Source organism: Chroicocephalus ridibundus, chromosome 5, assembly GCF_963924245.1.
Source record: "Chroicocephalus ridibundus chromosome 5, bChrRid1.1, whole genome shotgun sequence".
In the NCBI taxonomy this organism is placed as follows: Eukaryota; Metazoa; Chordata; class Aves; order Charadriiformes; family Laridae; genus Chroicocephalus; species Chroicocephalus ridibundus.
Window position 1 is genome coordinate 68,304,749 of NC_086288.1, and position 25,275 is coordinate 68,330,023.

General features: G+C 42.8%; 1 protein-coding gene across 5 annotated transcripts in view; it reads left to right on the forward strand.

Annotated features, from left to right (window-relative positions):
• The window catches only part of LIMCH1 (LIM and calponin homology domains 1), a 182,544-nt gene that overhangs the window by 135,839 nt on the left and 21,430 nt on the right, over positions 1 to 25,275 (forward strand). For all 5 annotated transcript variants that reach the window (XM_063336357.1, XM_063336356.1, XM_063336358.1 and 2 more), the window contains 7 exons: positions 917 to 1,165; positions 2,142 to 2,177; positions 6,868 to 6,994; positions 9,771 to 9,925; positions 10,129 to 10,531; positions 14,706 to 14,927; positions 24,287 to 24,380. In XM_063336357.1, coding sequence (XP_063192427.1) covers positions 917 to 1,165; positions 2,142 to 2,177; positions 6,868 to 6,994; positions 9,771 to 9,925; positions 10,129 to 10,531; positions 14,706 to 14,927; positions 24,287 to 24,380 — 1,286 coding nt within the window. The remainder of the gene's footprint in view (positions 1 to 916; positions 1,166 to 2,141; positions 2,178 to 6,867; positions 6,995 to 9,770; positions 9,926 to 10,128; positions 10,532 to 14,705; positions 14,928 to 24,286; positions 24,381 to 25,275) is intronic.

Below are 25,275 nucleotides of genomic sequence, written 5' to 3' on the forward strand. Positions count from 1 at the left end.
GGCTGTTTGTCAAGATTTCTTGATCTGGAAGAGTTGCTGCTGGCCCAGCACCGGTTCCTGAACTCTGTGCCGACTCTTTCTGCTCATAAGGTGGCAGTGCAGGGTTTCTGGCCCTTTTGGTAGAGCCCTGTAAGGACTGTAAGCTCTACCAGATGCAAAATCCTAACAGCACGAGGAAATGGATATGCATAGCAAGATTGTGTTACATTTGCAGAGGTTTCTGGTTAAATATGAGCTCATCATTACAAATGTTTCCAGCTAGAAATAGAGGTGCTGGATAATGGTAGGTTAGATGCTTGTCTATGGCTTAGCTGGTGCCAGTGACTTCCAAACAGGAAATGTGGAGATCCCGAGATCCCTCCTGATAACGCTCGGTGTATTTCTAAGCACCTTTGTTCAGATGTGTGAGGCTGTGTGAGGTGAGGAAGCCTTTGAACAGAGTTATCGTTGGCTGGTTGAGCCACATGCAAGCGGGAGCAGAAAGGTTCTTACTCATCAGCCGCTTCAAAGTACATGAGGAGAAGCATATGCATGTGTCTATGCATACACAGATGAAAAATTAATGTACAGCTCAGACAGGAGAAGAAAAACTGTCATCTACCATAGAATTGAACAGTGGTTTGGTGTTGAGAAGACCTGAAGTTGAAAAGCTTAGTTAAAATGTGTACTTAATACTTTAATCTTTGGTGGTGTCCAGGACAGTTTGTGTTTCTGACTTAGAGGAATGAAGTACAAGCGTTTGAGACTCTAATAAAATTGTTTTGCGTACCTGCCTCACTTAGCTTGTCACCTATCAGCTATTTGGGGTTGTGGAGGTTTTTTTTTTAACTTGCAGTTATGCTTTTCATTATGTATATGTGTTTTTTCAAATGTTGCTTAATACATCTCTTTGCACTGCTGCCTTTGGCTCACTCAGGCCTGAAAAATGTCCACAAGTCTGCATTAATAGCTCTGGAAAACCTGTAATACAACCGTCACAAGAAGAGCAGCAAGGCCAGGAAAAATGCAATCTCCCTCCTGCAGGACAAGATGAGACTATTTGTACTGCCCAAGTGGATGAAGGTAGCCTTAATGAAGTCCACCTTGGTCAAACATCTAAGCTTCAGGAGGTTCCTGAGGAAAGCAAAAGGGAGACATTGTCATCCAAGGATGAGCATCTGCAAACGTGAGCTCTCTGTGGTGTGAATCACGCAGCTTGTACGCCCCTGTGTGCACACTTCAGAATTCAGATTGTACATTGCCTGGTGTGTTCTCAGTCCAGACTAAAATATTGTATGTCAGTAATGCACTTTTTAGAAACAAACAGAATAGTTGTGTAATGCATTTTCTTTTGACATACTTGAAATATTGAAATGAAAGCTAATTGAAAGGAAATATTTGATTACAGTATATATATTGAATTGCAGAAAGTGTTTATGAATAGCAGAGGTTCCACTGGACTCTGCTCTTTGAGAGATATGTATCTTGCTCCTCCATGGTTAGAAAACGTTGCAGTGTCGACTTTTGTACTTGTTATTCTTTTATGATAAATCCCAGATACAAATATATGGTTTGCATGACTCTAAACAAAACCGTCACTTTAGTGAATGATATCGACTTGTGTATTACCAGTACCTTTTTTCAGCTACACTCCCTCCACCCCCCCAAAAAACCCCCCGACAACAACAGAAAAAAAAAAAAAAAAAAAAAAGGGAAATCCTATGGCTCACTTTCTGCCTGCAATATTTGTCTCTTCCATGCTTCAGTAATGGTGATTCTGAGCACTGCTGTGGAATGTAACTGTTAAGTTTTGTCTCCATTCATCACATGTGGGGCACTTAATGTAAATGTTAATATACTGTCTATTTTCAGTAACTATTTTCCACACCCATTTTAGGTATACTTCAGCAGGTTTTTATAATGGGGACATTAGTATGGGGTCAGGGAGGGATGGGTGGTGGTCTGATGTGGTTTGGCTTCCAGATGATTAGGTAAGTCTTGATTGCTGAATACGTAATCCTTGAACAGTATGATTTGGTTTTGGTCAGCTTTACTAGTACAGGTTGGATGTTCAAGTGACAGTTACCCAAATTGTATGGGTCCAGTTGCAATTACTACTTAATGTATTTATCAACGCTCTAATTCTATATTTGGTCTTGTAGATTCGGCCCCAGAACTGCTGTGTCTGATGACGCAGAGTAAGTTGTCTTGTGTTCACAAGATTCTATTTTAAACAACTTACACTGCATGCTTTCCCGTCTTTCTACTAATTTAAAATGCAGTTGATGCCTCATTATTATTTTGCAGTGTTCCAGCAAATAAATTTTTCAGAAAAGCACTGAAAAATGGAATGCAATATGGCTTACGTTGCAGCTAAAAATAATTTTATATAAAAGCCCATCAAAACTGAGCGTAACACTAATGTTGCTTAAAGTATTGTTTCCTCTTTTTTTTCTTTTCTTTTGTTTTTCTTCTGAATTTCCATTGCCTCTAGTCAGCTACAGGTAAAGAGAGTTGGGTTGAATCTGGGCTGGGTGTTGAGGGAAAAAAAATGAAGTATGACCGACACAGGAAGAAAAAAGAAATCCCAAAATAAAATAAAATACATTGTGATCTTCAGAATCAGGAAAATACATCTTCAGCTGATCCTTTATTGTCTTTTGAATCCCTTCTAAGTTAGATTTGATTTAATAATGTAATAAACTTTTTTTTTAAGCTCTTCACCTTGATGCTTTACTTTTGACAGAAGGAGTAGGCCTGTGACATTTATTGCACTCAAACATATTTTAATTGTGTGTATATGTATGTAAACTGTAGTTCAGAATAGTATGCAATGTCATTTAGAATGCTCTGTGGAAGTATTAGCTATTCTTACAAAGTGCAGGCATTTAGAAGCAAAGAAATGGTTGGGAACTACCCACATAATATTGTCCTTAATATCCTTCTTCTGTTCACAGAAATGCTCGTGACCTTCTCTGTCTCCCAGATTAAATCACAACATAGAAACAACACAGAGGGTTTTGGGTTTTTCTTTTGATAACAAGTATATGCAGGGACTCATATATAATTTTTAACCCTTTCCTCTAATGATAAAGGCTAGAAGCATGGAGTGAATATTCTTTACAAGACCTTTAATACCTTTATGCTGAGCAAAGCCTCTGTCCTCTCACCACAGTAAATGTGATCATTTTCATGCAGCAGAAATCTGTCTAAGCAAATGAAGACATGAGATAAAATGAGCATAACAACACAGAAGTGCTATGCTTAACAATAGGGACTTTCCTGCCATTTCAGAAAGTCTACCTATCTGATTGATTTGTTCATTTGTTTTCCCACATTTTTGCATGTCTGTATTAAATGCAAACATGAGAGAAGGTACGTGGAGATGCCTTCAAAAAGGCTTTGCAATGGGTTTGATTGTATAATGTGAGAGTAGCAAAGATTGAATAAATCATATTGTTTATTCCACATTGATTCAGATTTTGTTTTAAAAGGCAAACCAATAAAAGTTCAAGCCTTGTTGTCATCCTTTCCAGATGTGCCACGGTTTACAGAGCAAGTATTTTCCTAAACTGTCTTTTAGTTCTTATAAACGTAAGATTGTGTTCTGAAGACAAAGTATTTATGAAGAATCTAATAAAACTTGGCTCTCAAGTGGGGAAAAATAAATTGAACTGACATTTAAAATGCTTCCAAAATGTTTGTCAAGTCTCCTTTGAAGACTTTGTAACTTGAATTCAGTCTTAGACTAGGCGCTCTTTATTCCAGCAGCAAAACTAGAAACTCCTTTATTAGACTGATAAAGTTCCCTTTGCCGGTCAGGGAACGCTAGATATTGTCACCAGCTCTGGTCTGTCTCAAGGTCCAGAAGAGGCAATGCTTAGTGTGTTGCCCCAAAGAGATGGGGCTGAATTCTGGTAGTAGCATGACAGTCCAGTGTGAGTTTGGGCTTATGCTTTATACTTTAAGCCTGGTAAGAAAATAACAGTGAGATGGGATTTTTGAGTATTTGTTTACTAGAGTCTGGTTCTTTAGCCAGCCAGCCCTGTTGCTTTTTATGTTTTATTGGGGTTTCTTAAGTCTTAGTATGCCTGTAAAATGTTAATGCAGCCATATAATAAATGCCTTGCATAAGGATTTTTAAAATATTCTCATAAAAATAAGTGTTTAACCTTATTTCTCACTTTCAAATTAAATAGTCTGAACACTCAAGTCCTTGAGGACTTTTTTTATCCAACACTTGTTCAGACCCGTTTAAAAAAAAAAAATAATTGCTGCATGATATCACTGACAAGAACAAATGTAATTTGTGAGAAATAAAGTAGCATAACTTAAAAATCACCTCATCCCGAAGATCTAGCCCTCCAAAATACACTGTTTGGTCTGCACAGTGTTTTTCCCAGATCTTTTTTAGAACGGCAGGTCTGGTACACTGGTCAGCAGAAAGGCCTCTTGCTTCCAGACAGAGTTTGGATACAATCCCCAGAGCTTTGCTAATGGCAGAAAATTCATTAACACAAATTCAGTACAGTTACATCTCCCCCGTCTGCTTGCGTGCTGTGTGCCTGCTGGCCCAGCGCATGGTTGAAGGAAGGAGTGAACCTGTTTCTGTTAATGCAGGTGTTAGTGATGGGCTGGAGCTATTTGTGCTTTATATAAAAAAGAAATAGGATGAAATGATGTGGGACTCGTTGTGAAAGTGTCTTTTGGAAGCAGTTCAGAGTTTTGGCCCCTTTGATCCTTTTCTAAGGATGAACTTCTCAAGCAGAGAAGTCGATGTAGACCTTTCAGTTGGCCTTGCCCATGTGTTCAGAAAAGTAGGTGGTTCTCCTTAACGGTTATGACGTGTTGGTCAGAGCAGAGCACAGTGCTTTGAGATGCGACTTCTTCAGATTGCTCTTGTGAGAAGATATATTTGCGCAATAACACGTTGCTGCAGAGCTGATGTTTGAACCTACCTGGCTGCTTATCCATGGCAATGAAGGCCCAGCAGCAGGAGGTGACAACTAGAGTACAAGGTACATGTGGGGTTGTAGGGTATAGTTTGATTCCTGGCCTAGGCTGAAGACTTCTCCAGAGTACCTCTTTTATTGCATTGTTAATAGCTATAAAACCTTTGGTTCTGCTGTCTTTGGACACCCTGGGAGACCTGAGTGAGCACAGGGGATAAATGTTGGCCTTTTATTAGGACATCTAGGGACTCTTGGTAGAAAGTATTTTTATTTTCCTATCCCAAGTGGCAGAAGGCAAGTACCCATGCACTCTGCTGGAACCAGTTGCCACCATTTCAGGTCTTCTGTTTTCTTCTACTGTATGGGAATGAAAAATTTGTTGACATGAGGGAAGGGTACAAGAAAAGAAATACACAACCGGTTTGACCCAGTAGGCACAAGGTGGCAAATACTTAACGCTAAAGGCTTTCTTAGTGTGAGTTTCAAAAGCTCTTAAACTGGAATAAACCCTTTAAGGGTGATTCTATTGCAAGTTATGCATCTCACCAGTCTACAAAATATGAATGATATTTAAATGTCCCTTGGTAGGTGATATGCCATTAGTTTTAAAAACAACAAAACTTGCCATCTCTTTAGGTTCTGTTATTTAGGAGTGCTCCAATCCAATCCTGAGCAATACAACCCACAGAGAAACCCAGATTAGCGTACCCCCCAGCACTCTGTTTAAGGGGTGAAGCATGGTATTATGCTAACCTTGCTGTTCATGCGTAAAGGCAATAACATGTGTATTCTGTCCTTCATTTCTGAGTAAATACCTGCAGACAGGATGGGATCTGTGCATGTCCTTTTCCATCCGCTGTCCTGACCTTTCAGTTTTCCCTTGAGAGCGGTTCATTCCCATCTTTGCTTGCCTGAATACAAACGTTGGCTAAATACATATATGCACAGCTTTCTGTGTCTGTTCACTTTGATTACTGTGGACACAGTTGCCTACAATTTTATCTTCATTGGGTGCTTCTCCTGCTAATGGGAATATTTGGCTTGTTGGCTCACCTACAGCTACAGACGATCATTTGAAGACTGCTGTGAAATCACTTCCTGTGGAATTGCATGGCTTTTATTTTTTTTTTTTGCTTTTAATGGCACAACTGAGGTCATGTTTTACTAATAACAGGTAGTAGGGGGGGAGCAGTAAGTACTTTATCTTCATATGAAAATCTTTATATGATACGAATGGATGTATAATATCAAACCATGACCTTTTTTTTCCTTTAACTCTCCAAAGGTCGGGGACAGAAATAGTATGTGTAAAAAGAGACTGTTTTATCCTGAACGTCAGCTTCGCTTTGTTAGGTTAGCTGTATTAATGAGTTGGTGCTGATAGCATTGAGTTTCTTTGAGGCAGGGAGGGGAGAGGAGGAAGTACCATGCTGTTTGCGCTGCGTGTACTTCTCTGGGCAGGCTCTCCCCGGTTTTGTAGCAATAGCATTTAGCCAGCCATGCTGCCCGTAATATACTTCTCAAGCCTCTCTTGTTTTACACTAAAATGGAAACTTCTGTCTTCGATGTTCATTGGCGGCATCTTGAAAATTCACTGGGAACAAACCTTCAGAAAGTAAAATGTTCTGAACAGGACGATTTTAATAAGAGCTATTGACAGACGCATAACGTTAGTAATGCTTCTTACTGAGAGGCAAAGTTGCAGTCAAATAACAAAAACAAGAGAAAGCTGAGGAGTATAATGCCTGAAGTACTGTGTGGGAGCCATAGGGATGCGAACTGGGCCTTCTAGGGGACTGCTACTTTTGGGAGCTTCGAAACGGTGCAGGTGTCTGATTCTGCTGTAGCACCCTCGTGTGGCTTTAGCTCTAACAAGCTGAAGGAATACGAGCCTCCGAATAATGCTGCGCCACCTCTTCTTTTCCCCCTTGTTCAGGAGCATGAGCATGTTTGACATGAGATGTGAAGAAGAAGCTGTGACTCAGCCTCACAGCAAAGCTCGCCATGAGAAACTGCAGAACGTACACAACCAGCTGAAAGAGGACGAGACCAGATGGCAAGACGTGAGTATACGACATCATCTGCAGTGCTGGCGTTGAGGCCAGCTAGCCAGGCAAAACAGTACAACCCGCTACATCTACAGTTGCTCTGTACCCCTAAAATAACCAGGAGCACTTTATTCCCCTCCCCTTCTCCTGCAATGGATTGTTGCTAAAAGCACAGAAGTTCATAATTTGATGTAAATTACAGAATACGAGGTCTTCTGGTGCCTCTGCATGCCCAACAACTAATTTGCTTTTTTAAAAAATGTAATTAAACTGTGATTAGGGAAAAATGGAAGCAGAAAGCAGCTTCTAATGGCTCACTTCTCCAACTTCTCTAAATAGTGAATACCCAAAGTGACAAAATACAAAACTAAGCAGGACAGTGAATAAATAGGTTGGGCTTGGCTTTAATCAGTTTGCATAGATACAGAAAATGCTAACGTTTTCCATTTTGTCTAAGCAAACAAATTGCCCTTCAAGTTAGCTATACCCTACTTGGGTTACAAGTCTTTTCCAAACCCTCTTTCCTCAATGTCCTGGCATTTGGCACTATCTTCAGCAAATTAGCAAGGACTGAAAAGCATGATTTGCAGGTAAGTTGGTATCAGGAGTTTTAGTATAAACTCTGTTCGTTCTTAAAGACTGATTTTAAGTAAGGAATTTGGGGCATATTTTTTAATCAAAACAAAACACATCTTTTCAAGCAGCTAGTACAGTAATTTGCCATTATAAGGACAGCTACTGTGAAACGTCTCAGAGAGGTTTTTGGTAGAAAATTCAAGGAAAAGGCCAAAAAAGAACAGTATATACCACTAAGAAATAACTTTTTGTAATAAAACAATGAAGAACTTCAGCTGAGAGGTCTGTATGTGTGGGAAGCCATGATTTCCCAGCAGAGATAAGAATGAGTCCAAAGGCATTCAAGAGGTTTGAGAACTCTGTGCTGTTGAATGGAAAATCCTCTGAGCTAAAGTGTGTAAGTTTTCTAAGCCCTCAGCACCTTCTACACTGAACTAAAACTTCTGAAGAGGTACTAAAAATGCCCTTACTGGAATGTCCTTGGCATTCAGAGGGCTTTATGGAGGCGACACCGCATTCATGGTCTCATATTTTTTATGTGCCCATGCTGTAAATTTGCCAACAATTAACAGTTTCATGGCTTTTTTATTATTGTTATTCTAAAGTATCAGAGCTGGAAAAGATAAATATGTCTGGGTTTTAATTACAAAAAGAGGAGGAGGGCTTATGTTATGAAATTTGCTAATGAAAAACTAATTTCCAAACAACAGGCAATAGTGGGAGTAGCTGAATAAAGAAATGCTTTGGTACTTCAATGAGAATAATTAGTAACTGAGGAAAATGAAAGGCCTATGTTTCAAGGAGGGGATTATAGACTGATATATGTAGGTCATGTGAAGAAATAGTTTAATGAGCATTCCCTTGAGTCTAACGTCAATAATTTGTGGTTTTAAGCTAAATTAAAAGTGACAAGGTTTGTTCCTGGTTTTAATAAAGTAAGTTATGCTTGCAGTACCTTCTGTTGTTTACCAATAAAAATGCAATTAAAATATTTGGAGAACCATGTAATTAATGAAATAGCCTTTGAATTGAGTATGTGTGCAGAATTTCTGGTTTTCATTAAAACCAGAATTTGTTAGAGTGCATGAAATATAATCTGTATACTAATCTCCTGATGTTGTAAAGTTAATGAAAAATGTGCCGCTGCAGTTTCCTAGGAAGTTATTTTTCTTTGCAGAGGTTCTACAGAGGTTGTTTTTTACGTGTAAAGTTTTGTTCCTTTACTGATTAATTGCAGAGAAATTTTATGGCTTAAAAAAATTCTTTACTGTAATACTAGAAAAATTCTTTACTGTAATACTTTTACTGTGAGAAATATCTTGTCTCTGTACTCTCCCAAACTTGTGAATTCATAACCCAAGCAGGGTGCAAGACATAGGTGCCCATAACAGGTATCTCCTGTGGCTCTCTGGTTTAATGTCAGGCTGGTTTTGCAGGAACGGTAAAGAACCAGAATCAGTGGATCTTCTGGACAATTTTGGACAGACAGCTTCCAAAAAGAATACGATCATTGCTTCAGCAAGGACATATCTACATAGATGGATACATAGGCTTTTTGCTCTTTCCTGTCTCAACCCAACCAGGCATGCACCACTTTAGTCCCTAGCCTGTGTTGCTCAGATCTTGACCCAAAATATTGGAGGGTGTCCATGAGGAAGAATTTTTGGATGCTGCACTGGACTTTTCTGTCAAAAAAAAAAAAAAAAAAAAAGGCATGGGTCAACCATGCTTGCATGTAGTTGGCTGATAGCATGGGACTGGGCTTTCCAAGGCAGATTCTCAGTGCGGCTGTAGTTCATGGTGAAATGACATCCCTTCCTCCAGTCGACTCCTGTCTTCCACACATCTGATTATTAAAATTCTTCACCAAACATAATTTTTCTACTTCATCTTCCTGGGGAATCAGATTTTGTCCCTAACATCCCAAAATGAGTGCCTTTACTGGTCCTTTTAGACCAGATTTCCTGGTCTTATTACCTAGTGCCCTTCTGCAACACTACAAAGCCAAAATGAAAATACACCAGTGGAGCCATGAAATCCTTACTGCATCCTGCTGTTGGGAGGAAAATCAGTCAGGAAACATCTTCATTTTCTGGTACAATCTCCTTTTCTCTTTAAAATAAACTGCTGCCTGCAGGTGATGGGAGCAAGTGTTTCTGTGTCCGGTTTTTAGCTATTTGCAGCTCTGCATTCAGGTGCCTTCCTTCTCTCGCAGGACCTGGCTCGGTGGAAGAGTCGTCGAAGGAGCGCTTCACAGGATTTAATTAAAAAAGAAGCTGAGAGAAAGAAAATGGAGAGGTTATTGTCTGGAGACGGAACAAACGAGCGCAGAAAAAGCATCAAAACCTACCGAGAAATTGTGGAAGAGAAGTAAGTTTGTTTGTTTTTACTGAAATGCAGAGGCGTGTCTGAAACTGCTGTGTGCTCCATACGTGATAGGCGGCTGTGGGCAGCTATGTCTGCAAGCCTGGGATGAGGGAGAGGGAAGGATGTTGACGGAGCAGAGGGAAATAGGAGTGATTTCCAGTGTTAATTTCAGTCCAATGATCTTTTTTCTGTTGTCTCTGATGCAGAGAGAGAAGAGAGCGGGAGCTTCATGAGGCATACAAGAATGCAAAGTCGCAGGAGGAGGCTGAGAGCATCCTCCAGCAGTACATCGAAAGATTCACTATCAGTGAAGCTGTCCTTGAGCGTTTGCAGATGCCAAAAATTCTGGAAAGAAGCCATTCAGTGGAGCCAAATTCCCCACTGAAAGACCCAAATCCTCTGAGATACTTAAGGCAACAGTCGCTGCCTGCTCCAAAATTCACTGCCACCATTGAAGCAACCATTGTTCCCACCACTGAACTAGAGCCCAGCGGTTCGACGGGCCGTACATCTCCCAGCAAAAGTGTTGTCTCCAAGGCTGTGCCTATGCTGACACCCAAGCCTTACTCCCAGCCCAAAAATACACAGGAAGTTTTAAAGAGCTTTAAGGTAGGATACGTTGCACTCCCCAAAGTCAATCAGGATGCAAAGGAGATCCTAACTAAATCACCTAAACGTATAAATGTTTAATGCAGTTAAGCAGAATATGGTTGAAGCATTCTGATGTTATAAAACTCAGCTCTGTGCTGCCCAGTCTAGTGATCTCTTCTTCGTTACCAGTCTTTTTAGAAACTTGACCTGTTCAGATTGACATATTTGTGCTGGTTATTTTTCCTCAGGCTAAATTTGTTTGGGGAAAGACAGGGAAAGGGAGGTCTCTAAGAAAAATGCAAGACATTTTCCGAGAAAGAGGTTAGGTAAAAGTACATTGTCATGGGTTTTGTTTTAAAAAAAAAAAAAAGGGAAGGGGCAGGGAACGTGAGGCCTTGACTTTGGGAGCAAGACCTGAATCACAGAATGGTTGGGGTTGGAAGGGACCTCTGGAGATCATCTAGTCCAACCCCCCCTGCCAGAGCAGGGTCACCTAGAGCAGGTTGCACAGGAACGTGTCCAGGTGGGTTTTGAATGTCTCCAGAGATGGAGACTCCACCACCTCTCTGGGCAGCCTGTGCCAGCGCTCTGCCACCCTCAAAGTAAAGAAGTTCCTCCTCATGTTCAGATGGAATTTCCTGTGTTCCAGTTTGTGCCTGTTGCCCCTTGTCCTGTGTCCTGTCGCTGGGCACCACTGAAAAGATCTGGCCCCATCCTCTTGGCACCCACCCTTTAGATATTTATAAGCATTGACAAGGTTCCCTCTCAGTCTTCTCTTCTCCAGGCTAAACAGACCCTGGAAAATCGGAACCCTTTTGTGTCAGGGGTCTGGTTTTTGCCATACCCAAACAAGTCTGTCCCATTCAGCCAAGTCATAAGCCTTTGAAACACTGCAGTGTGCATGTATTCAGTGTGGAGAGTCCTTACTCCTTCAGAGTCAAGAGCCAGCTTGCCCAAGGATACTGTCTGTCCTAAACATGCTTCTCACCGGGGATGAACGGGGAAAGCTGCTTCACTGGCATAAAGAGGGGATGTAGGCTGTCTGTGCAGGTTTGGGGAAACAGATTGGTACTGGGGCAGCGGTGTAACTGGGGATTGCTGGTGAGAGATGTGGAGTGACTGTGCAGGGTTGCAAGAATTGCATAAAGATTGTGGGAATAAAAGAAGAGCGCTTGGACGAAAGCAAGGCTGCCTGGAATATGGAGCCAGCTAGGAGATTTGTGGGCAAAGGGGATAGGAAAAGAGACTGAAGCTAGGGTATGAAACCTGAGTATAGCTTTGGGCTGGGTGGCTGTGGAGAATGGGAGTAAGGTACTGAATGAATGGTGGAGAAAGCAAAGAACTGGGATGTGTTAGAGAGAACAGGCCTGAATACATCAAGTTGGAAGAAATCTGCTTCTCACAGTGCCTGTGACAAAACTGGAGCTTCCCCAAGTCTCATTGTAGCTTTGTTGTAAGCTGTGGGAAGTATGGGTGCCCACAGCTCGTAGAGTTCAGGTTCCCTTGTGTCTGCCATTGGTGTCTACTACTTTGCTAGTGGCATGCAGGGGTCCCTGCAGCCCTGCTGATGTCCCAGTAGCATTGCTATCATCTATATTCAGGTTGTTTACTTTTTAAAAAATAAGTCAGCTTTGTAAAGATATTGAAAAAGCGTGTTGTCGTGTCTGTAATTTCCTGAAGTCTGCCCCAGCTCTTGTGGAAACCCCCCCACCATGTTTCCTAGTTGAAACGTGAAACCGGTAATTCCTATTTTTCCTATACCTCAGCTAGCGTTCCCCTGGCATTTATATTTTAGACAACAGTGAATCATGGATCTTTGGGGAGTTTTTTTCTGATCCATGCCACTTTTTTCCTCAGAGGACGAAGATATATGTGTGTATGACCTTCATGTTAATGCATATATAGTTCTTGTATGGAGAAACTAACCCATGGCTGCTTCTCCCCCCCCACCAACCACTACTAAAAGCCTGCCTAGGTCTTGTTCGCTTGATGTGGAAGAATGTGATTTGTCTCAGTAGGAATCATTCCCTAGCACATGTAGCTGTAGCATTATTTTCCCCTGAAACACCAGTCTGTGGATGATTCTGGGCTCTGGTGACAATGTGTTGACTTGCTCCAGATCAGAAGGAAAGGAGTATGTTTGTTTAACTCTGCAGCCAGGGCATCTGTCCTGATCATTCAAACATTTGGTTTTCCTCCCTAATATAAATAGAGAAATGTCTTAGTCTAAACAGAGACACTAAAATGGATGGTGTGACCTGCCAGTGTTTTCCTGGCTTTTTTATTTCTGAGATCTTTCATGACCTGCTTCTCTAGTAGATAAACCAGCACACAGTCCCAGAAGACTTGCGGCTCGGTGTCTGCCCACACTTGGGTTTGGAAATAAACCCTAAGAGTATTACTGTGTTGAGTGGATGATGGCAGTGAGGAAAGGGAGGGAACTTTTTCATCTGAAAAGTAGTCAGAAGAGGTGAAACCGTGGAGCTGGGCTGTTTCTCCTCTGCCTGGGAGCTGATTGCGCAAGGTGCTAACTGCCTTCCCCTCCCCATGCTCCTGTCAGAGATGAGGATGCCCAGCCTCTTGGAGATAGCCCCTTAGTTAATCGCCCTCAGATAGAGAACAGACCTGTGGATGCGCGTATACAAGAAGTCCACGGGAGGAGTTTGCCCCCAGCTTAGAGCTGATGGCATATGCTAAGTTGGAGTTCTGCTCTTGAAGTATCCAAGCTGTTTACTCGAGAAATAAAGTACTGAAGATAAGTAAATGGTGAAATAAGGAGTGGGGCAGGGAGGATGAGGTGGGAAGAACTTTGTTTTCTTAAACTGTGTTTACATTTGATAAAGTAGTTTTGACACTTGTTGCATCAGTTTTCAGTAGCAGTGAAATAAGTGAAAAGTTCCCATGGAATGGCTTACATGTGAGCTTGTTTTCATGTCTGTTTTTTGTTTATGCAGTGGAGAAACCTGAAATGACTAATCACTATGTATATCCCAGATAGCTTCTCTAAGAAATCACTGATCCATGCCATTATTCCCCCAAAGTCCAACGATAAACAGAGAAGAGTCTGTCCATATTTACTCCCTCACCTTTGCGTTGTCTCCCGTGGTGGTGATTTTGCAAGGAAGGATCTCTGTGCAGAGAGTAGCAAAGCCCTCCTTCAAGTCTATTTGAAACTCACCCGTGCTGACAAGCCTGTAAATGTCTGTGCTGTAGCTGGACAGGAGCAGGATGGTGTTAGTGATACCTGGTCATCCTCTCCTGGTCTCTCTCCAGCAGGGCCCTCTGATGGTGAATGGCTGGCGAGTTCTTTGTAGCAAGACTTTTTTCACCTATACCATGGCTTCTACAAACAGCCCTCCAAACTGAAGGAAGTCTTTACATGCCACCTCCATTCAGAACATAATCATGAAGTATTAAAGTCCCAAGAGGAAGCTGTATCAGTGCAGAGGAAGAACCAAGAGCTTATTTTGTATTTTCTTCCTTGCTTAAGGTTTTCTTAGTGGGAATATATGCCCACCAAGGAGCTCGCTTGACCCTGAGAACAAAGTAGTTAAACTGTTTCTGCTTTCTCCTTTTCATGGAGACAGCATAAAATCATTTTCTGGGAAAGCAGCTATTTATTTTATCGCCTCGTAGAGAAGGTGGAATGCCCAGTTTTACTTTCTGGTTCCCTGCTTCAATGTTATGAACAGGATGAACTCTGCTGCTCCTGACCCTTCAAAGTTCACATGACAGCGCTTCAGAAAGCATGGTCTACTAATACTGTGGTGAGGTCATCAGGTTACATAGCAGTTCATCAGTGTAATTAGTCTTGGAAAACCTGCTTGCCTCTTGCATGAGGCAATGCAAAACCCAGCAGTTTTGGTCTAAATTTAACATGAAGATTTGTTGTTCTTTTAAAGGCCACTGATCTGCGAAACATATAAAGGCTGTCTGTATGTTACTGGGACAACGCAATGTGGGAAACAAGGGAATCCAGAGAAATTATTACCTTCTGTCTGTATTTTGTTTATGACCCCCCTGGAATAGAGTTTTCTTCTGTCTCAGCCCATTGAATGAAATGTGTTTGGCTCTGTCCTTCACTAGTGGCACAGACTGTGTTAACAATTGTAATATCACGTTGAAGTCCTAATTTCCTAAATTCCTTTGAATGCTAATTGCCTCAGCGTATTTATTTAACTGTGTTCTGCAGGTAGATGGAAAAGTCAGCATGAATGGAGAGAATTTCAACGGCGTGGAAGAGAAGGATAAAGAGTGTACAACAGTAATATTTACTCCGTCACCAAGCAGATCTCTGAAATTTGACGGAGTAGCCAGAGGGGACAGGCCCCCAGTAGAGTTGAAGAAGGACCCCACAAGTGTTGAGCTCAGTTTACAGAGGCCTGCCACTCAGAGTGTGCACAAAGAGCCAACAGTAAGACCAACACGAACAAACCAGCCTTACTTTCTCTGCCAATTTTCTGTCTCATAACGTATTTAATCACTAACTAATGAAACCCGAGTGCTTATGTTTGCTTTATTTCAAGAGGGTGTGCCCAGACCAGCCTGGGGGGGGGCGGGGGGAAGAAAATCCTTTGTAAATGAAAGGCTTCTTCCTTTGGGATGCGGGTAGAGAAATGGGAGGGGAAGGTTCAAAAAACTTTTTGCAACCATCATCTTTTTTTTTTTTTTTTTTTTGGATGTCATGTAGCTGATAAGCATGCTTTAAATGTGCTGGGCCAGGGAGAAATCGACTCTGTGTCCCAGCTATTGTGCAGATTTATTCAGCGCTTCTCCTGATGTTAGCTGATTAGATCAGCAACATAATTGGACTGTGCAAGCCATTATAATTAGTCTCAGTTTTCAGTTTTCAAAGAAGAGGATGTGGATGTGCTGGCAGTTTTGAGCATTCAGCTTTCATTCCCGTCTCAAAAATATTAGAAAAGGGGATAAGCTATTGAAATGCTCGGAGGGGCCATCGTGCTGCTTAACTGCCTTATCAAGGAAACAAATTAATTTTACCTTTTCATCTTTCTCTCCCCCTCTTCCCCAGAGAAAAAGGCAGGAATAAAACTAGAGCATATCACAGCAGGAATCTAGATGCTACAAAACTGTAATAAAAGTAGATGGTAAAGACAAAGTAAGAAATAAGGACTGGACTGCAAATAAAGCATCTAAAAGGGTTGCAAACAAGTGGCAGGAGGGGGGATTCTGGCCCTTCTTTTCTGTGTAACAACAAAGAGAATCGGAGATGTTGTGAGAGTTGAGTATGATAATTTTTGCTTTCATCTCAGATTCCTTCCAAGCATTGGCCAGATGGATAACAGGGAACGGGCAGGGATCTGTCCCTGGGAGTGATGGTTCATTCATGCCAAAGGGCTTATCTTACTCCCCTGCTTCATGCCAGCCTCTGGCCATGGACAAGCACGCTGTGGAGCCTGCAGCAAGCATGGGAGCTGGGATGTGCCATAAGCATGGACTTGATCCTGTCAGAGGAAACTGGTATAGAGTCAAGAGTGAATGATTTGCAGGAAAGCAGGCAGGGATGGCAGAGCAGAGGCTGCTCCTGGCAGAATTAATTGTCTGTAAGGGAAAAGGCAGGTAAGCATTGTGTCTGATATGGGGGAGCTGGTAATGAGAGTGTTTGGAGGATGAAGAAGAGCCTCAGCTTGCTGTAGGTTAGAAGCACAGTGTCCATCAGAAAAGGAGAAAAATTAAAAGTGCTAATGTCTCCTTTTTTAGGATTTCTAAACCAGCATAGCTATGGAAAAGTAAAGAGGAAATTCAGCAGCAAAACCCGATGTTAGGGCTTAGGTGTATTTGTACCTGTTTGATGCCCCCTCATCCTTCCCTTTCTACAGCTTTGAGGATGATGTGGACAGCTGACCACAGATTTTTCTGTGTCCAGTTCCCAGTGTCTTAGCCGTCATGATGATACTGGCAAAGGAGGCTGATTCCTTGTGACTCTGATGTTTGTGGAGTAACCTCCTGGTTTGTGAGCTTGGGTGCCCTTAATGATGAAGCCTTCTAGAGAGAGTGAGCGTGCACCCAAATGGTGCTATTGACAGAGTTTCTCTGCTCTAAGAGTTTTATATCACTAGCTTCATGATTTCATGAAGTGAAACGATTTCACGGGTAGTGGAAACCACTATAATTACTCCTGGCATTTCAGCTTCAAGCAAAGGTATGTGTGTTAAGCAAGTCAAGGGTAGAGCAAGGAGAGGAGGCTGCTTTGAGGGGGGATCCTCCACGGGGAAACAAGGAGAATGCACTAAGTGTGATGGGGGCGGGGGAGAAGAAGGAGACTTGTCTGTGGCTGGAAGGGAGTATGTGCTTCCAGCCCAGGTAAAATTTACAAGCTCTGTTTCTTCTAGAGATTTGCTTTTCTTTACCTAGCTGCTTTGTTTTGATTTTCCAGGTCCCCATGCCTTAGAATAAGGCATAGGCAGTAATTTAGCTATTGGGCATGGAGGAGTGCCCTTGTTCATGGATGGAAAGGGCTTAGATGCCAGGTTAGAGATGGGGCATGGTATTGATACTTGGCTTCTTCACTGTGTGTGTTGGGGTGCAGACCAGCACTGCTACAGCGCAGCTCAATATGAATGCGGTTCGTTACCTGCAAGAATTGGGCAGCTATGATGGACTTGCTTCATTCAGCCTTCTCCCTGTACCTATTTTACTTTGGTTTCTGGACAACTAACACAACGATGTCAGCCAGCATCTGTAGAGTCTGAAACGCTAAACTCCTCTCTGGAGGTGGAACCCTTCCTAGGAAGGCTGGGGATCCAAATGAGGAAAGAAAAGAGCCTCCTGGGCTTCTCCCACTGATAACGCGGGGCCTGTTGGTGGGCAGGATGCTGAATAACTCTGCAGCCGTCACTGTGAGCCCTCCAGAGGGGAAGAAGGGGTTTGCTTTTTGCTCCAGCAGGATGAGGCTGCCAAGCTACACATTCTGGGAAGTAAGAAAGCCTTCTGAAACTGCCACTCTGTCGCCTCCCATGAGGAGAAACCAGGGCTATAGTTATGTCTGATGCTTAACGCTACTGAATTTTTAGGACAGGAGAAGGCGGCGACAGAAACAGGGATGGAAATGCAGCTGAGATGAAGAAGCAGAGCTTTCCGGAGTGGAAGAAACAACTACATTTCTTTTGCCTTGAGAAAACTTTTACAAATTGAGCATGTTTTCAAAGCTTTTTCTAAACTTCCTTTCACTGCCTTTATCTGTATACTTGCCTTTACTGATATAGTTCTTGCTAGCTATGTCCTTCCCAGGCTTTGAATAACATTCACAGACACTAGTTCCTCTGCCTGTTAAGAGATGCTCTTTCTAGTGGGTTTTTTCCCCCCTCTAGTCACTTTGAGATTTATTTTGGTTTTGTATTTTATTCATTCCTTTTCTGCCCTGAGTCTCTTTTGTGAAGTATATATTCCTTTTCATATATCCATTACCTTTGGCCTTCCTGTCCTCCCCTCCTGATTCTCTTCCTGTTCTTTGCAGCCCCTTCCTCCTGTTCCTCCATCCCTCTTAGGGCTGCTCCCCTGCTGTTTCGGTTCAGTTGTCAAATGGACTAGTCCTGTCTTCTCTCCGCCTGGCAGGCTTCCCTTTGAAGCTCCGTAGCCCTGCTCTAAATCTGTCCAGCTGGCCTCAGGCGTTGTCTGCAATACCAGAAGATGCTGTGCAGCTGTACTTCAACAACTCTTTTGGCCTGAAGTTTGGAAAGCGGTTTAGTCAAGTTGCACCACTTATGACACTAATATGATTGAGGTTTTTGGGGAGCTAGAGAAGTGTAGGGCTCATTTCTTATGGGTGAGACCTCAGCATCAGTTGTCTTTTTGATGGGGAAGAACCCCATCTATATGTGAATCAAATAATGATTGGCAATCAGAGACTGATTGGGAAACATATGTAACTCCTGCCTAAATCTACTATGAGATGAGATGCAAAAAGCTGCAGCAGGTGGGAAGGATGGTAAAGAAAAATATTTTTAAAAAACTATACCTGTGTCTGTAGTGTATAGGTGGAGTACTTAGATTTGGGGGGGGGAGGATTTTACAAGAGACTTACCTTTACTCTAAGTAGCTCAGCAAATTTTGCCTGTGATTTAAGGCTAAGGATAAATTTGGTTTATAAGCAGGATGAAAATATCCCACTGGTGTTTGTGGAGTGATGTGTTGCTAAGAGAGGCAGTAGGTAAAGCACACCTCTCTTATTGCAGCTGGAGAAACAGGGGCAAATGGCCTGAAGACTGAATGGTCAGTCAGTGGCAATGTCAACGATAATGTGAGAATCATCTCCTCACTTTGGTCCTACCTGGAGCCTTTAGGTCATGTTGTCTTTCCATTGTACAGAACAGTTGCGCGCATTACAAATGCTGAGAAGGTGTTATCCTTTAGCTCTTTGAATGAGAAGTTGGCAAAGTAAATGTTTTGTTTTAAAACAACATTTGTGCAGATTTTAGTGTAGGGGAATTAATTTGTCGCTGAGTAACATCACTTTATTTTAACCAATCTTTGCATGAGCGCTTAGAAATTATTGGCTTGTTATAGCTGTAATTGTAGCTTTGCTCTGATCAACCAAAAAAAAATAAATATAGACAGCAACTTTAAAGAGATCAGGGCGGGGTGGTGATGGTGGGGAGAGATTTTGGCTTTCTTTTAATTTTTTGCTAGCTAGCTTAAACTTGTCCATTTCTACTCACTGCATGCTTGGCACAAAATAAACTTTTTTTTATATATCCAAGTAACACCCTCCTTCATCTTCAAAAATCCACTGATTGAACTGAGATTAAAGTATAAGCTTTCTTGTGGTTGGGGATTGTTGGCCAAGCTACAGGAGAGCAGCGTTGAAATCCTGATTTGTACATATCTGGTAGGATGAGTCTTTGTTCTTTGATTTGTTACAAGAAACACTTGTAGAGTAAGTGCATCTGTTCCAGATTGACAGCTTTGCCTTGAACCACACATGGGAAGATGCGCAGAGGGCTGGACTACCTGGAGGGAGAAAGGTTTAGGATGAGAAGTGAGAGCAGCAAAGCTTCAAAGCAGCTAGAAGGGAGCTCTGCTCAGGATTTGGTTACGAATCTAGCATCCGTGTCTCCTGTCCTCCAGACACCCGTGCACTTTTCAGTGTCTATGATATTTTATGTCCCAATTGAGCAGTAATAACTCTAGAAAAATGACTAGCAGGAATACTTTGCAACACTTTCAAGGCCTCTCTGTCAATTACTGATCCACCCTGATCTTTGGTTGTACTAGCTGGCCTGAGTAAAGCATTACATAGCTGCCAGATGAAGCAGATGACTTAACGTGTCAGAGCAGTGTTCTGGCTGTAGTACTGTACTGGCATAGCATGCAAGGCACTTAGCCTTGGTCGTGCCACTGTTACTGCTTACAACAACAGAAAACACTAGCTTTGATGAGGAAACCATCGTATGAAAATTTTAAAGTCAATGATGCATGTACAATTTCAGTCACAGAAGCGATGTTTCAGACAATTTCTACGTGTGGCTATCGATACTGCAACCACTTTCATTCCTGGGTGATTTTACAGAATTTAAACTGTAGTTCTAACCTGATTCTTTGCGATATGTCTGCATTCTCGCGGTTCCAGACAGCTTGTTTTGCCATGTTTTCATAGAAAATGCAGTAATGATATTTCACGTGTTTTTGTGTACAAGTAGTGTTAACTGACCTAAGTTTTGATTTAATTTACAATAAGGATTAATAAAGTTCTACTGTAACTTCCATTGGAGTTTGAATTCTTGTAGTAGTTGTGACGTTCGGTGTTTTAGGAGTTCCTAGTTACTGTATTTTTAGGGTTTTATAAGGGTGTGAGGCTCTGCCACAGCAATAGGCAATGTGGCTATTTCTGGATAATTCTAAAATGCTCTTAATTAAAGAAATACTTGGGCTGAAATGGGATAAAAATCCTGTCTGCCACAAACTGAACTGATTTATTTTCATGGCTAATAGTTGGTTGGTAACACTGTATAGCCAGCTGTGCTTGTGTCTTTGTTAAATGGATGCCTGGGTTAGCAGAACTGAGGTGTTGCTTTGTCCTCTCATACTGACATGCTCATAACTGCAACTGCAATCACAATATTTAACTTTCCATCGTGGACTGAGGCTTCTAAATCCTAAATGGGAAGCTCACTTTAACTCCTGGGCAGCTAGATACACGGGGTAATAAAAACATCAATCCAAGTAGATGGCATTCTTCAGTTTTCAGGGGTTCCTGGGACAGAGTCTTCACACCAGCCTGGATCTGGGGGCAAAGATAACCACATGCCTTACACAGCAAGGTTTTTCCTCCTTCCCTTGAAGGCTTCATTGCCTGTGGCGGTGGGCAAGGAAGTGTTGTGTGACATGGAGTGGCTCTGTGGCCCTGCAGAATGATACCTGTGCCCACACGAAGGCATGTGGCTGCAGCGGGATGGTGCCCAGAGGCTGCCTGGGTCCGGTCCTTCATCCCAAAGCCTGAGAGCTCCTCTGAAACCCCTCGGGAACATCACTCACCAAGTTGTTTGGCTTTTCAGTGTCCATGTCAAAATACTCTTAGGTACAATTAAATGTTTGTATGCATTTTTCGTGATCAGTGATAACATCATCATTTGATTACAAAATATTTATGAAATGTGAATGGTGATAGTCTGTGGGAGAAAAGACCTTTTATCGGCTGTATAAGTACAGGAATTTTCCTAAGTGTATCATATACCTGTGGATAAAATACTAGGTAATACTACATTACTGGGTATTATAAATAGAATTAGATACAGTGGGAATGAGAGAGTTCCCCAGTGAAGTTGACTTAATTTTTTTATAAATTACTTACTAATCAGTTTTATATTTTTAGCTTTTATGTCACTAGCATTTAATTGCTCAGCGGAGGGAGGAGGAAGAGTCAAGTCTCGTGAGCAGGAACAGAACTTGTGTAGCATGCCATTGCAAAATTCAATTTTCCAGCAGCAAGTAGTAGCTCTTTCTATTATTTTTTTTTCCCTCTTTGAAAGAATTTCTATAAATAACATCTATGTCAATACCAACCTCCTGGATATAGGTTATGGGTAGGTTTAGTTGTTGCACTTGTGCAGGATAGCTACATGACACAGCACCATGTTCAGGTTCCTGGGGTAACTCTAAACTCAGAGGTGATAAAAGTGCCTCATGTTTGTGCATTCGCTGAGCTTTTTAAACCCTCCGAGAGGCCAGAGTGGCTGTGCTCTTTCCCCAGTTCCAGCTGCCATCAGCACTTGACTTCCCTGGGTGTATGTAATGCTGTTTAATGCTTTTTGTATTGGCCCCAGTTTATCACTGTTTAAAGCTTTAAAGCCTCTGAGGTTGAAATTAAAGCTCAGTTTCATCTTTTCTTTTTTTTTTTAATTTTTCAGTTTGGGCAGTTGCTTTTTAAGAGTGGAGGGTGAATTCCATTACTTTACCAAAAATAATAACGACATAAACATTAATAATTGAAATTTGCAACAATTTCTTTGGAAGGGTTTATGGAGCAGCGGGTAGAATTGTTGGGTAGGTGCCTCTTGCTTTTCCAGTTAAAATCCACCTTGTTTAGGGCAAACCTTGAGTTCTTGATAATAGCCATTCGTGTAGGTTTAACGGAGGTTTGTAGGTTGTAGAATGACAGAATAACTCGGATTGTAGGTCTCTAGCTAAGTCTTCTGCTCAAAGCAGGACCAGGCATGAGATCAGACCAAGTTGCTAAGGGCTTGATCATTCGAGTCTTGAAAATCTCCGAGGATGGAGATGGCACAACCTGTCTGGACAGCCTTTTACGCTGGCCTGGCTGTCCTTGTGGAGACAAGAGGTATTCATTTCTGCACTGAGCAAGGTTGGGAAGGGTTTCCAGTAGCTTCTCCTGTGACTGCTGTTGTGTCAGGAGCCAGGACGGACTGAAGGAGGCGTTTTCTTTAGTTACAGTGTTCTTCTGCTGGGGCTTTCAGGGAGAAAGCTGTCCCTGACACACAGGCTGGCATCATGATGGGCTGGGGAAGCGAGAGGTGGGTTATACGGGAGGAAAGAGCAACAGAATGGCAAGGGGCAAATCTCTGGGGCATGGGACTTGCAGGCTTTGCAGCATTTCTCTGGGGCCTGTTTTTTAGCCCATGCTTCATCTCCAGTGACTATCCCTCCTTGGAGTGTGACACATGGAGGGGGACCTCTGTGCCTTGTTTGCCCTATAGGCACCTTCAGAGGTGGACATGGTGGAGAAGTTTTCCATGCTGCCTTTTTGGAGTGTGTATTTCACCCCCTGCCTCGTCCAGTTTGAGAACCGTTTTTAGGCCGGAGGGGGACGTGTCCCTGTGCCTTGCGGAGGCGAGTGTGCAGTGGAAAGAGGTGGGGAGGACAGCGGGCAGCCAGCCCCAGCAGGCGCCGGAGGAGACGCGCGCTGCCACTTGGAGAGGCTGGTGGCTGTGATCTGGCGCCTGTCCTGCTGCGAGGTGGCGGCACAGCCCTTGGCAGCCGCGGGCTCCTTCTGTTGTTCCCAGCACTGCTCGCTGCCCGCTGGGCTTGCCCGGGTCGTTGCCCCTGGCCACAGCCCCACACTGGTCCCCACCATTTCCTCACAGGGCATCTTCCCAGACACGTTCCCTGCTCCTCTCTGGAGCATGCCTCCTTCCAGAGAGGAGGAGAGGCTGGGATTCCCGAGCACTGCCAACAGCAAAGCTCTCTGGAGCCAAAGTCTGTCCACAGGCATTGGCGTCCTGTTGGCACTGCCAGCAGACGTCCCCGATGACCGAGCTGTGAGAGCCCAGGTCTGCTCTTCATGGGGCACGGGCGGATGAGGGGCCGTAGGCTCATGTGGGTCTGCAGGGATGGGAAACGGGATCCGTGCAGAAAGTGGAGGTCTGAATCCAGCCCCCAGAAAAGAGGAAATTTCATCAGATTTCCTCCCTTGCAGCTGTTAATGAGATGGAGGGGGTGGGAGGAGGACAGGAAAGCGAGTCTACAATAGACTACTTCTGAAATATGTTATTTTTTGTTTCTAAAACTAGTCTGCTTTTTTATTTTCCTCTGTTGAATGTGCCGTTTTCTAGATCTTTCATGCATTAGAAGCACTGTGCAGTGGCTGATTGGTTTGCTGCAGATTTTTCTTGATTTGCCTCCTGGGAAAGCCGACGTATGGCGGAAGCTGCTAAATAGATCAGCTGAAGTGCTACCCTTGTTTTGACAGTGTGGTTTTAGCTCTGCAACAGCTTTGTCCTGGGTCAGGAAGCTGGCTTTTCAAAGGCATTTGGATTATTGGCTCGATAAGGTCTCACCATATTTTTTCAGTCCTCTCGTAATAGTGTTTCAAGTATTTCATTACCTTTAATACTGACTCTGGCTTTTCCCTTCAGATAACAGATTGTTTAGACAACCGTGAAATAAAGGAAGTATTTAATTACTTTGCCACTTTTCAAACCCTAGTATGTGCTATGTGTTCACTAATGCATACGTTTTTGTGTTATTCTGGAAGAGGAAATTAGGGGTGAAATGTATGCTTATCTCCAGCTAACACAATCCAAGATATCCTACAATTTTAAAAGCTCGTAGGAGCTATTCCAAACTAACCACATTAATGGCTGCTGATGAACGGGTTGAAAAGGAGATTAAAGCCCAGTGATTCAACACCCGAGCGGCACGTAGTGCTCCGAAACGTACTCCCCAGCTCCCTGCTGAGCTGTAAACCAGCCTGCTTCAAACACATCACAAAGCAGCAGCAAGTACTGCCTTGAGGAATTAACACATACTTTTATTTCCACTGTGCTCACTGTGTTTCTGCTGCGTTCTTCTCTGCAGGCCTCTCCGGTGGAAGCAGATAGAGCCGCCCACCAGCAGGTTGAGGCCAGCCCTGGAAGCGTGGGACCTGCGAGTCCGGCGTCCCCGTCCCCAGGTGGGTTGTTCCTGCTGCCTTTGCCCCTGCCCTTGCCCACCCGGGGCTGGGGGTTAGGCCCACCCTGCAGCAGGACTTCCATAAGTGCATCTGCAGCGGCACCAAGAGGGTTTATTAGAAAATGCAGAAGATGTTAGAAATCTCTACAGAAAGAGGATATTTTTTTACAGTAAGAATGATCATTCACTGCAACAACCTCCCCAGGGACGTGGCAGAGTCCCCATGGCTGGAGGTTTTCAAGGTGCGACTGAACAGTGTGCTAGACAATCTCATCCAGGGTCCCTTTTCCAGGAAAGGTGGGACCAGATGATCTTTTGAGGACCCTTCCAACCTGGGCTGTTCCGTGATTGTGTGGTTGAAATGACACACCTGACTGCACGTTGCTCAGGATGCGAGTTGTCTGCTCTGCTGTTTGTGTGCATGAAAAGCTGGTGCCACGGCGTGCTGTAACCAGAAAGTGATCAGGGCAGAAATTGTCTGTCAGGAATACTTTTTTTCCCTCAAGACATTAAGAAATGGAGAAGGAGAATAGGAAGGGGCATTTTGTAGGGACTTTAAATGGACGGCATTGTGCACACTCATGATTTTCTGCTTTAAAGCCTTTATGCATGATTCCTGACCTGGGGAAAGGAGTTTACTGGTAAAATGTGAAGCTACTTTCCTCAAAAGGGCGTTTCTGAAACGTTACCTTTGAGTAAGCATTTTATCTACTGCCTGCTATCATACTAAGTTAATGGTGTTTTTTTGTTGTTAATTTTTTTAAATGGGTCTATCAAAGTTCAGCTTGGTATAGGTAAGTAAAAGCACTGTTTGAAGTAGATATTTAAATGAGACCTTTGGCTGTAATTGGTATATAAGCATAATGCTCCTATTTGTTGAGGATAAATGTGATTTA